The sequence below is a fragment of the Ursus maritimus genome, unplaced genomic scaffold (assembly GCF_017311325.1).
Source record: "Ursus maritimus isolate PB19 unplaced genomic scaffold, ASM1731132v1 scaffold_25, whole genome shotgun sequence".
Lineage (NCBI taxonomy): Eukaryota > Metazoa > Chordata > Mammalia > Carnivora > Ursidae > Ursus > Ursus maritimus.
This window is the reverse complement of record NW_024425008.1, coordinates 21622176-21635759: the sequence shown is the minus strand read 5'-3', so window position 1 is coordinate 21635759 and position 13584 is coordinate 21622176. Positions and strand designations below refer to the sequence as shown.

The 13584-nt window shown below is 35.5% G+C and overlaps 1 protein-coding gene across 13 annotated transcripts in view; it reads left to right on the top strand.

The window, feature by feature from the left end:
* Positions 1–13584, top strand: part of NRXN3 (neurexin 3) — a 1447337-nt gene that overhangs the window by 1088330 nt on the left and 345423 nt on the right. For all 13 annotated transcript variants that reach the window (XM_040641595.1, XM_040641594.1, XM_040641597.1 and 10 more), the window contains one exon: positions 12528–12709. In XM_040641595.1, coding sequence (XP_040497529.1) covers positions 12528–12709 — 182 coding nt within the window. The remainder of the gene's footprint in view (positions 1–12527; positions 12710–13584) is intronic.

The following is a 13584-nucleotide window of genomic DNA, read 5'->3' as shown; positions in this document are numbered from 1 at the left end:
AATCAGGCTCCATGCTCAGCATAGAGCTGGACACTGGCCTCCGTCTCACAACCCTGAGATCATGACTTGAGCAGAAGTCAAGAGTTGGGCCCTTAAATACACTTTTCTTTATATAGCTTTTCTTTACATAGCTTTCTTGTTGCATTATTTTAAGGTATTTTATAGATCTTTGTTATTGTAATTGAGATTTCTCTCTTTCATCTCAACCTGGTAGTTACTATTATGAAAACAAACTCCTCCTTTTTTTTTTGTTGTGCTAAATATACAAAGTGAAAAAATTACCATTTTAACCATTTCCAAGCACACAGTTCCATAGCATTAAGTACATTCACACTGTTGTACAACCATCACCACCATCTCCAAAGCTTTTTCATCACCCCAAACTGAAACACTGCCTATTAAACAATTGCTTCCCATCCCCCTCTTTTCTAATAACCACTATTCTACTTTCTCTATGAATTTGACTTCATGTAAGTGGAGTCACGCGATATTTGTGCTTTTGTATTTGGCTTATTTCACTTAGCGTAATGTCTTCAAGTTTCATCATGTAGTGGGTATTAGAATTTCTTTCCTTTTTGAAGCTAATATTCCATTGTGTGTATCTATGAGTATTTTATTTTATCCATTTATTTAATCAGTGGGTTGTTACCACGTTGAGGCTTCTGTGAATAATGCTGCTTTGAACGTGGCTGTACAGTATCTGGTTGAGTCCTTGCTTTCATTTTTTCTTTTTCTTTTTTTTTTTGCTATGCACTTAGAAGTAGAATTGCTGGACGATACAGTAATTATATATTGAAGTGTTTGAGGAACTGTCCTACCATCTGTTATAGGAGCTGTACCACCGGCAGTGCCGAAGGTTTGAATTTCTCCACATCCTTATAGACGCTTAGTTTCTGTCAGTTTGATAATAACCATTTTATTGAGTATGAAGTGATAATGCATTATGATTTTGATTTGTATTTCCCTCATGATTATTGATGTTAAATATCTTTCCGTGCACTTAGTGGCCATTTGTATACCTTTGGAGAAAAATCTACTCAAGTCTTTTCCTCATCTTGTAACTGGGGTTTGTTTTCGAGTTGTAGGAGTGCTTTATAAATTCTGCGTATAAATCCCATATTGGATGTATGATTTGCAAATATTTTCTCCCATTTTGTGGCTTGCCTTTTTTTGTTGTTGATAGTGTACTTTAATGCACAAGTTTTTCATTTTCAAAGTTTAATTTATTTTATTATTTTGTTGCCTGCTCTTTTGGTGTCATATTCAAAAAAATTTTTCCAAATTCAGTATTAATGAAGATTTTCTCCTATGTTCTAAGAATTTTATACTTTTAACTCTTACTGTTAAGTCACCCATTCATTTTGAATTAATTTTTGTGTATGCTATAAGCATCCAATTTCATTTTTTATGCATATGGATATATATTTTTTCCAGAATCATTTGTTGAAAAGATTCTCATATCTCCATTGAATGGTCTTGTCACCCTTGTCAAAAATCATTTGACCATCTATGCAATGGGGACAAGCTATTGATTTTTATGTATTTATTTTACATTGCACCAACTTATCAATTGATCTCATTAGTTTAAAGTTTTTAGAGGAGTTATTAGAGAGATGTATGTATTCAATTATATCTTTAAAAAATATTGTATTCTTTCACAATGTTACAGCATTTCATTTTATTGCTTTATTGTTTTAATAAGAACTTATAAAACAGTGTTGAATAATATCGCAATAATGAACATCTCTATCTTCTTGATTTTGATGGCAAAGTCTATATAATTTTACTATTTAGTATGATATTGGTTTGGTTTTGATCGTCCCTATCATATTTAGAATGCTTTTTCAATTCCTATTTTAAGTAAAGTTTTTGAAGGAATGACTGTTGAGTTTTTCAAGTACTTTTCAAAATCCTAAATAAAATTACATTCTAATTCTACCTTAATTAGGTGATACAATGAACTTTGCTAATAGATACCTTTTTGTTGAGATATACTATTTTTCACATTCCTGGAACAGTGTATTATTCTCTTAATGTACCATTGAACTATATTCAGAAAAACTCTTTAATCAGTGTTCATAAGTGAAATTCATCTAGTGATTTTTTCTGTTTTTATGCTGTATGTTTATCAGGTTTTGGTATTACAAATATGTTGAATTTGTAAATGAATTGGGGGAGATTTCTAACCTTGCCTGTGGTCTGGCATGATCTGAATGACTTAGGAATTATATTTCTTTGAAAGTTAGTTAAAACTTACTTGTAAAATCATTTAGTATCTTTTGTGTCATCTGTATCTTTTAAATAGTAGAATTTGAATCACCTTTCCAATAATTTCTGGGTCATTAGTCTATTGAGTGTATCTCCTTTTTCTTAGAAAACTCTGCCAAATCATAGTTTTCCTAGAAGTGATCAATTCCTTCTATTTTTTTTAAATATCTACATCTAAAGTTGTATAAAATATTCTTTTATATTTTAATATTATCTATATCTATGGTTATATCCCCTTTATAATTTCTACTATAATATTTTTTCCTCTTTTAACTTTTCTCCTAGTTTTTCAGGGTTTTATATGCTTTCTTTGACATTTTAAAGTATAAGCTTTGGGGTTTTTCTTGTAACTCTTCTATTATTTTTTTAAATATGTTGGGTAAATTCCAGCTTTTATTAATCATCACATACTAGCTTATTCATTTTATTTTCATAATTGTATCTTAAGTTGAAAGTTCAATTCATTTATGTTCATTTCCTTCTGAGTCAAGTTTTATCTGTAGTTTATAGGACTTCATATAAAGCAGTCTCTTTTCATTAATATTTTAATTATTGGGGATATATAGATATAGATAGCCATATATATATAAATGTTGTTCTGTAGAAATCATTAAGGATTTCTTTATCAACAAGAACATGATCAGTCTTACTAGTTCCCCAATTTGAAATGTATATGAATCACTGAATGTGCTCCATAGGTTAAATTTCTGGATAATGTACACTTAATCATCGCGGTCATCCTTTGCCAATTTCTTTAACAAACACTTAGGTGCCCCTTTGTCTCCCAGGCACTGTGATAGTTCCCGGGGGTTCTTTACTGTCAAGGACTCTTCTAGTTGTGAAAAAAAGAAAATTTGGACTCACTTAGATTAAACGAGTTAGGTATTGAGAATTTTCTATGGGACAAAGTTGCAGCTTCTTAACACTGGCCATTAAAACCAAGCCCTCCAAGGATGATGAGATTTTCTACACATGTCCAACTCTTGATTCAACAGTTTGACTTCACTCTTTGGGCCAGGGTTTATTTTTTTCCAAGCTTTTTCCTATGATAGGAAACAGGGCCATGGCAGCTGTGTGCCACTTATGAATAACTCGATCATCAGAGAAACTGATGGAGTGTTCCTCTTCTTCCAGGTTACAAAAAAAAAATAATAATGCTTCAGTGAAACGCTCTGGGCTTATTTATCATGCCTTAGCTAATCAATTGTGTATGTAAGGGGCAAAGTCTGTTAAAGATTTTTAACAGACAGTTTCCACTGAAATCACCTGATTGGTATGGGAGGAAATAGTATTTCTATATGAAGGGGCTTAATGTTGCAAGACAAAGAAGGAAGATGTACTGGGAATATAGAATAATTAAATTCTACAGATACCAAAACTTTAGGCAGTCTCTTCACTTTGAGGTGATCACCATAAAACAGAAAAACTAAATTATTTCTCGAGTTCTGTATAGTATACATGGTAACTATTGTGATGCTTACTTAAGCCATTTTTTGAGATGAGGAGGTAGGAGAAGTATCATCACCTCTTAATAATGGGGAAACTGAGGCACAGTGAAGATAAATGATTGTTATCGACTAGCAGAAGGGACCATAATAGTTGAAGTTTCTTCCTTTTGCTTAATTCTGACATGGGTTCTATGATTAAGGATATGTATCGCAGAAGTAAGAATCAACACCCTTAAAAATATTAGCTAATTTTTCCAGGAAAATCATGTTGTATGAATTAGAGCCACGAATACATCAAAGTCATCTGTTTATAGTCCCTGGTTCCTTGAAAGTGTGAAGTCCATATAAATCCAGCATTTAAATCAAAGCGCTAGAAGTAAGCAACTGGTCTTCATCTGTATTTCTTTTTCAGAGAATATTCAGTACTTAGAAATCCCTTGATTGCTCTTATTAGAGAAGGTATTTCAAAGCTGTGGAATAAAAAGAGGAAAAAGAGGCAGATGAATGCACTCTGAACCTCCCTTTTATTCTATGTCCCATGAGATGTCATCAGAAGGAATGAGTTTCTTTAAAAATGCTACAGAAAAGTCTGTGAGTAATTATAAAATGATCATTTTTATTTTTCTTTCCATGCATTTATGTTTTGCCTAAGGACAAAAGTATATATGGCCTTTGCACAATCATATGTAAGATAGAATAATGACATTGCTATTCTTAAATTGTTGTATTGCTTTTCTACTGTATATTCTTGTTAGGGTAAATCTAAGATGTATTCATAGATATATATATGAATACCACTAAAAACAGTTTGCCATGTGATTTAGGAACTGAGGGGTAACATAAAACAATTTGACGAAAGATGGGTGTGATTTTCTTCTCTGAGCCTGCCAAAAATTCACCAAAGAAAAATTATTCAAACGTTTTTGTGGTTAGGTTTCTTTCATAAATTGGAAGCTCTGTTCTCCACCTGGGAAATGTTATGAACCCTAATTGATGAGTATTTATAAAATATTTCCACATTGAGATGAAATGACAAAAAGCTGAGAAGGATTAATGGGCAGATACCTGAATGACAGTGTGAAGATATGAAAATATAGGTGAGCCAGGTTTTATTGATTAATTCAACAGCATTTATTTCCTGAGCATTCAGTGTTGATAGAGAGATAAATTAAACAGCCCTGTCCTCCAGGAGCTCATGGAACAGAAGGGTTCTGGATTTTCATTTTGTTTGACAATAAAACTTAATATTTATTTCCTTAAACCTGAACACTGTGCAATTTCCTAGGACTTACTTTGTTTTGCTATGTAAGAAACAAGCTTGGTTATGAAAGTTAAATTAAATTGGCTGTGAAATAGTCTCTGAAATAAAGCTCATATAGAGTCCACCCCTTCAGAATTTAGATTTTTAGGAGTGTGGTGTAATTAATGAGGAGCAACCTATTGTCTGACTTTGTGGAGAACAAGCTCATCAATAAAATATGATCTTTTTTATTAATAAAATAAAATGATCACCCCTCTACTGTCATTTCTATTATGAGGGCATTGAGTTTCCATCTTGTTTGCGGTTTTCCTTTGTTTTGTTTTGCTTTGCTTTTTGGGCACAGTTAGGAAGCCATTGTCCTTCTCTTCATCTTCAGTCAGATATACAGGTAAAGGTAAAAGGTAAGCGTATTAGGGATACGGGCTGGCATAACGAAAGAACATAGATCATTGAGTTAGGTAGATCTCCATTAAATCCCCGATTCTACTAGATCTTAAACAAGTTATTTCACCCCATTCTACAGCTTCCCTCATCTTTAAAACTGGGAAAGTAACTGTTATGGACTGAATTGTGTGTCCCCAAAATTCATATGTTGAAGTCGTAACCCCTAGTGTCTCAAAATGTTACTGTAATTGGAGATAGGGTCTCTAAAGAGGTATATAAATTAAAATGAGGTCTTTGCAGGGAGGGTGTGCTAATCCAATATGACTGGTATCCTTCTCAGAAGAAGAAATTAGAATATAGGTAAAGACAGGAGGCCATGTGATGACACAGGGAGAAAACAGCCGTTTTTGAAGAAATCAACCCCTTGCTGACACCTCAATGTCAGAATTCTAGCCTCCAGACTTGCAGGAAATAAATTTCTTTTGTTCAAGCCACCCAGTTTGTGTTACCTTTTTATGGTAGACCTAACAAACTAATACAGCAAAAATATCTTAAGTAAAAGGTATAGGAATTTGAAATATTGTATTATAGTATATTATATAATAAATGATTCATACACGGAGTTAGCAGAAGTATTAATATTAGTATTAACATTAGTATTATAATTAGTATTGTTAAGGACAAAGATTTGTGAAAAAATTAATTGCCCCAGACAACAGCAATAGAAACAAGTACATGAAAATTCTTTTTTAAGCAAGGGGAATTTAAAAGTATCCCTGGAAACTTTATTTTTAGATCACTTTCAATGTGGAAAACATTTGTAAACTCTATCACTAATCAATTTTTTCCTAGTGGAAGAGTCCTGGAATCTGATGAGTAAAAATAACTTTGCAAAAAAATGTTTGATGTAATGTGTTTCTAAAAATGTCATTATCTCTAAGACTCAGAAAGTATATTGTCTTTGTTAGCAGTCATGAATGTGCCCAGAAACTAAGTGTGATTTTATTTTACTTGGAATTTGGGGGAGTACAGGTGTGTGTATAAGAAATCATAGCAGGAGGCCATCTCAGTTATTCGTATCAGTTTTGGAAATAGCATAATTATTTGGCTCCTCTTAAGATCCCCTGGAAAAGTCATGATAACATTCTCATGAAAAGGTCCAACCAAGCATATTTGCCAGAATAGGGCTTGTACATGTAATCATCCATGAAACATGGTTCTTTTTTTTATAATACTTACTACTGGAATTAAATGGTAGTGTGCTCTTTTTATTTCTAAAGAAAAATAGGTTAATAGGTAGAATTTTATTGGCTTTATATTTTTCTCCCACCAACTTCTAGGGAAGATTTGGCATTGGATACAATATATATAACTCACCCAGTGCGTAAGTTTGAGTTTCTATATTACCAAGCAGATTTTTGTACCAAACTGGAATCAGTATTGGTTCTGCTAGGAAGTCTTTGAGTTGCAATTTTTCTTCCAGAATACCGGAACATGCTCTGAAATGTTGCCTCTGTGTTTCCTGGCTTAATGCCCTTTGGTTTTAATCATTCTTCTTTCAAGAAAGGGGAAAAAATTGCCCCAGATGGAGGGAACCCTCACCTTGCCTGAGCATTGTTTAAGAAATGGGGCTTGGCTCTCTCTGATTATATATTTGACTCTTAGGCAATGTTGTCAGTTTCTCAGTTAGCTGAGCAGTAAATCTGATCATTTCTTTGCCAAAGATAAAGGATGTTCTTTCAAATAGATGAAATTTCTCTCCTAACGTTCAGCCCCTTCAGTTTTGCTTTATTTAAGGCTTCTTTATCATCAGTTTTGGTGTTTATTTCAAAAAATTCAGAGTCGACAAAATAGATCATAATAAACCATCCATTCAGTAAATGCATTGCAGGACTGTTTGTAAAATCTGTATCACTTACTTTGTACTCCCTAGAGGCTTCCTCTGTAGTGCAGAGGTTTTGTTCATAGTTTTTCTATCCGCTATTCACTTTCTCCTTCTCGCGGAGCTCTTGGTCCCCAGGGATTCCTTTCGGGAAGCTTCATGCTGTGGGCTGGCAGGACAGCTAGATGAGGGCAGAGTCAAGGAACAGGAGCTCTGGTTCTGCTCCCAGGTTCACCACTTAACACCAGGTCAAGTCACTTAATCTCCTGAGTCTTTATTTTCTGTTTTATTCAAATGAAAATGTTTGCCATTGACACTGCAGTGGGTATTGGGGGAAGAGGGAGCAAATGAGATACTCTCGAAGAAAACAATCTGAAAACCAGGCAGTGCTATGAACATAGAAGGTCCTGCCGTGATGAACACTCCCCACAACAGCCAGGGGTGTGTGTAAGGGGAACCATAGAGCAAATGAGGAAAAGGAATTGAGAAACTTTTTTTTTTTTTTTTCAGACCATCAGTCATTATGAGATCCTTGAGCTTTACGTCTCCATTTGCTAGGAGAGCTATGTGTCATTTGCGAGTCTTTCCATTTGGGTTTTGTTAGCTATCCGGTTAATTGATCTGAATAAAAGATAGTTTTAAGTGAGTAGCAATAACTTGCATTTATAGCCATGATATATTTTATGTCATTGATAGTCCATTTATTTTCCAAAAGGATTTACCAATTCACGGTAAAGAACACAAATGTAGATAATAGATAAGGTGGATGAAAGAGTAATACAATAGAAATAAGGAATGAGGGGCCTGAATGATAGAGGAAGACAGATATATTACCTTGGCGTCTTGAGATTTTATACTAAGTTCTCAGGCAATGTTCAAAGAGCACTGGAGGAGGAGTGTGACTTCTTGTTTCTTACCTTGCTTTACCTACCAGATGGTTTGCACAGCAAGAATTTATATTTATTTTATTAATTTATTATTCTACAGGCTATGTTTGTCCATGAGTTCATGAGATAATTTTATCTAGTTCTCTTTAAATTTAATTTTCTCAGGTTTCCCCTGGGAGATGCTTGCATTGTTCCATTTTGACACCAACCAAAAAATATTTCAGGGAAAGCTGATTTGCTTTGTTTTCTTTTTTTGAAAAAACATATATAAACAACCAACATTATATTTAGATGCATTTCTGGGGCCTTTTATCAGTAATTATTTCATGGAGAAAATAATAAATTAATTCCACGTAGTCTACTATGTTTTCTAACTAAACTTTCCTTGTTTCTTACACACACATACATATGGGTATATGCATACGCATACCCATATGTATGTATATATTATTTTTATATTGAATATAAATCCTAAACAGGTTTTGATTCATTTCTATTGGTAATTGCCAAAAAGAAATAATATGCTACTTGGATATAAGAATAGAAAACAATGTCATAATGGCAGGATCATGAGATTAAGAAGTCAAAGCAACAGTAGTAATAATTATCCGAATGGTCTAAATAAGAAACTGTTAAGTTGCCATCAATAATTAAATTTTAGTAAAATAAGCAGTAATATGCACTAAAGATTTAAGAACTATTTCTTGGAGAAATGTATGACCTAGAAAAAATTTTATCCTTTATTCTCCTTGAAAAATCATCGATCATCTATTTAATCAGCGTGCTGTGTAACTACATTAAAGTGTTCCCCAGGACTCCTTCACGGTCTCAGTGGAGGCTGTCCTACACTCTTCTTCCCTCCAGCCAATCGCACACACAGAATACACCCCAAAACATACATGTTCATACCCTCACATACCTGGATCTGCCGATATCACCATCAGCCCCATCAAAGTAAATAGCTTGACCAATTATAAAAACAATAAGCCAAACCCATTTTTTGGTGCTTTTGAGACAAAAGAAGTTGCATGTTAAATAACATGTCAGATTTGTTGACTGTTTGAAAACGGTGTGTATACGTATCTTGGTTAATGGTGACACTGTGGAGATTTCATTCCCGAAATACTCTTGGTGGAACTCAGCAGTCTTGGTGGCTTGCAAACTTGCAAATCCTGCAGTGTTAAATGGTCAAAATGCCACCATAGCAGTTGTTCTTCAGTTGAATTGATCACTTTTTGCTAGCAAGCAGGAAGTTCATGGTTCTGATTGTTAACAAATGGAGTATGATCGTCGTACCAGCGTGCTTAGCACAGTGAGAAACCAACAGTCAGAGAAACTAGGCTCAGGGGAGAAAGCATGTGATGTGGTATTGCTTGGCTTGGAAATGAAAATCTTTAACGGATTAAGGAGGGTTCTTACAGTTCTGAGGATGTTCCCAAAATGTTGATTTGTAATCCACATTTTGAAATAACAAAATTAACTTTTTAATTTGAAAATGTAAAGCAAAATAAGTCTGTGTTCCCCCTAGGACTCTAGGCATTTTATATTAAAATTAACAAAGTGCATATTTATCTTTAAAAACCATGCAAGATAGCAAAACTAACTAAAGAGGGGGAAAAATAACTTTCAGAGTAGAAAGTTGTAAATATTAATTAACTTCCTTTAAAGCCAGCATTGAACTATGGGGGCATTCAGGGTCTTTATTTACCCTTACTAGGAAATTCTGTACCAGGAATACCTATTTTAAGATTTATTCCCACGTGGCAGAATGAGCCATATGCTATGGACTTTGTATTTTTTGGCCTTTTCATCTACAAAGTTAGAATTATCTAACATGGTGACATCCTAAATTCAGAACAACAAAAGCAATCAAAATAATTTTTAAGACTGGTTTCTGATCTACCCTGATACTGTAATAGTGAGTTTTTGTTCTTCATTTATTTAAAAATTAAAGCCATGATGACCTCCTAACCACTATATATAAAAAGTTGTATATTTATCTTTTAAAATATTCTTCCTCTTTATATTCTTTATATTGAGAATTACTGAATAGTCAACGGGTAAAAAATACGAGCAGAGTAGAGGGTTTGTAAATTTATTTATACAGTTAGACGGCCAGACTAGCTTTTGAAAATATGCCAGGTTTGGGGGCTCTTGCTTTGTTTTCATTCCATTTTGGTCTTATAGGAACATGTGAAAAGAATAAAGCACAGTCAGCTTCACATCTCTGGTATAGTTTATTGTATAATTTTACTAAGCTATGTTGGCATATGGTGAAGATAGGTTTTTGGAGGCAGGAGGGAAGGCTGGAGACCTAAAGAGGTACCATTTATTTAAGTCAGATGCTTGTCTGTCTGTTTCCAAACATTGTTAACAAATGAAACATCCCGTAGAACTGTTGTGAAGATCCAGCTAATGAACTTGTAAAGGTTTTTTTAAACTGTAAAACACCAGGCATGTGTGTTGCTGTTATCAACTTTGGACTTGTTCTTTTTGTAACAAAGTGATAAAGTTATTTCCTGATAGAGTATGGATTTATCTCTGTAGCAGAATCCACTACATAGTTAGGATAGAGCAGGGTAAGATTTTATAAATTGCCACAAAATGTCACAGCCTGGTTTGCATTTTTGGTGATTTTCTACATTGATCACTGAGTAACCTTCAGTTTTCCAGATAAAGACTAAAGAGGGTGGCGATGACATTTGTAATCATCTCCAGGAAAGGGAATTATTTAAATTCCTCACAGATGGATAGATATCAAGGATAAATCATTATGTCCACATTTCAAATTATAAGAAGGATTGAGGGTATCTGTGGATGGTGAGGAGCAGATATTGTTTTGCATATAGAATTAATCATAAACTTAGCATACCACAGTCCCAAATTCTCCAGATGACTGTGGAGGTCTTTTCAGACACTATCCCCTTAGGATTGAGACATTCATAAAAGGAAGATAATGTTATTCTACACGTAATATACAAACTGAGCATATTGGAGGACTAGAATAGTGACCTTTCAAAAAGGACAAATTAGATTCTATATGCCTCAGAGTATAATGTGGTTCAGTGCTTAAAATAAGGGTGACATATGACATATACTCCTAATTCTAGCCTCATAGCAGTTGATTTTATTATTTCTAAATAAGCTGCATAACTCATTTTTTCTTCACACAACATAATTCAATCCAATATTCCCTGTAAACTGAATGTGAACCAGTACTGGAGATTTTTAGGAAAGTTGAAAAAAATCTGAATACTTATCTAATGCTTCTTTAAGATCGTTTCAAGGATTGGACCATGTTCAGTGGGAACACACAAGAAAATCTGCTGCCAATTTTTCTTTGAACTTTGAGATGAGTAACATATGGAAGTACTCACTATGGGTAACATACATATAGCCATAGAGACTACAATGATGTAGTCTGTTCCGGCTACCAAATCTAAATGCTTTCCTCCAAATTTAGATTTAAAAACTTGTTTTTAAAAACAGACTTTTAAAATTTATGGGATGTAAATATTTTATTTTTCTTCCTGTTTGTTTTCTACATATTTTTAAATTAATATATTCTTACTAATCCCTGGCTTTGTAAATAATAAGAGTAAAAAGATGATAAATAGTAAGAAGACTGATAAACCCACTATTCGTAAGTGGCAATACCACTTATGTTCCAAATTCACAGAGATTTTTTTTCTATGTGTTCTATATTTCCTTTTTGAAATTTCATTTGGAAAAGAGAGGGAAGCTGTTATATAATACCAGATAAATACCATCACTAGGGGAAAAATTAAATTAATTTTTAAAAGGCCTCTGGAATTAATTTTTATCACATTTTTTATAGCAACATAATAGTGAAATAAGCAAACGCAGAACTTGGTTTTCTCAGTCTCCAGCCTTCTTTTCTTTGGGGGTGGTAGCGGAAAAGAACTTACACCTTACGTTCAGTCTTGTGAGGCACTCCTGGAACTGCTCCCGGCCCCACTGACCAGAATGTTCTGAGAGCTAAGAGGTGGGGGAACTAGTTTTCTCTCTCATGCCTGCCCTAGCCGAGATGGAAAATCAATTCTGCTGTTGAGGAGATTGGGAAAGTTGTTTGGCACAATGTACCCACGCTCTCAGCACGTTATTTGACCTCTGCCCTTATACAGCAGGAACTGAAGATGTTAGGGATGCCTCCCGCTCACATCTGCTTTGTTATTAATTCGTTTTGCCTGCATCTTTAATGTAGGGTGACAGCCGCCTCTGGAGACTTTGGATGCCATCCCTCTCAGTAGCCAAATACGGGCGCGTGGGGGCCGTTTCCTCTCCGCAGTTGCCCATGCAGAGTCTCCACAGTGTGCCTGCAGCTGGCAATGCACGATACAGGGCCCTGATGGCTCCCTCTCTCCTTGCCTCCGCAGCTGGCGCTACCTACATCTTTGGGAAAAGCGGGGGCCTCATCCTGTACACCTGGCCGGCCAACGATCGGCCCAGCACGCGCTCTGACCGCCTGGCCGTGGGCTTCAGCACCACCGTGAAGGATGGCATCTTGGTGCGCATTGACAGTGCTCCGGGCCTCGGTGACTTCCTCCAGCTTCACATAGTGAGTACCGGGTCTTGGCCTGGATTTCTTTGTCTTCCTACTGGTGTGAGTCGGTGAGCCAGATTACTGCAACGGAATGTTCTAGACAGACTCGGCAAAGAGGCACATGGTTATAAAAATCGCCTACGTGTGTTGGAGCCGTATCCCAGGGTTAGTCCCGGTGTCGAGCCTCGATCGTCCCAGTAGACGTGAACCTTGATGCTCATGGGGTACTTTGGGGATAAAAAATGAAAAACTGTTTCAGTGCAGACTCCCTTCTCAGCTGTGTGGTTTGGCCTGTCATGAAAGGGTTAGCAGACGGCCTAGGTGTAAATGAGAGATTTCCCTAGTACTTTGCCTTAACCTGGTACAAGTAGCAAATCCCACTTGGGTGGTAATAACCTCCTGTACTTCAGGTCAGCAGAGTGTTTCTGTAAAGGGCCAGGTGGCAAGTATTGTGTGCTTGGCAGGTGGTACGATCTCTGTGAGAGCTTCTCAGCTCTGCCATTATAATGCGAAAATACCCATAGATTACATGTTTTTAAACAATGGGTTTGACTATATTCCAATAAAAAATTTATTTTATAAAAGTAGGCTGCAGAGGGTCCTGGGTGCCTCAGTTGGTTAAGCATCTGACTCTTGATTTTTGGCTCAGGTCTTGATCTTAGGGTTGTGAGTTCAAGCCCTGCGTTGGGCTTCACGCTGAGCATGGAACCTACTTTAAAAAAAAATAAAATAAAAAGAAGAAGAAGCAGGCTGCTGGCTCTACTTTGATGACCTCTGCCCCAGGCTGCAAACGTCCTTGCACAGGTGTAAAGAACATGTGATAAAAACTGAGGCCAGAGTGGGTAGGGCAAAAAGGAAACAGCACAATAACCCAGAATTGTTATGTTCAC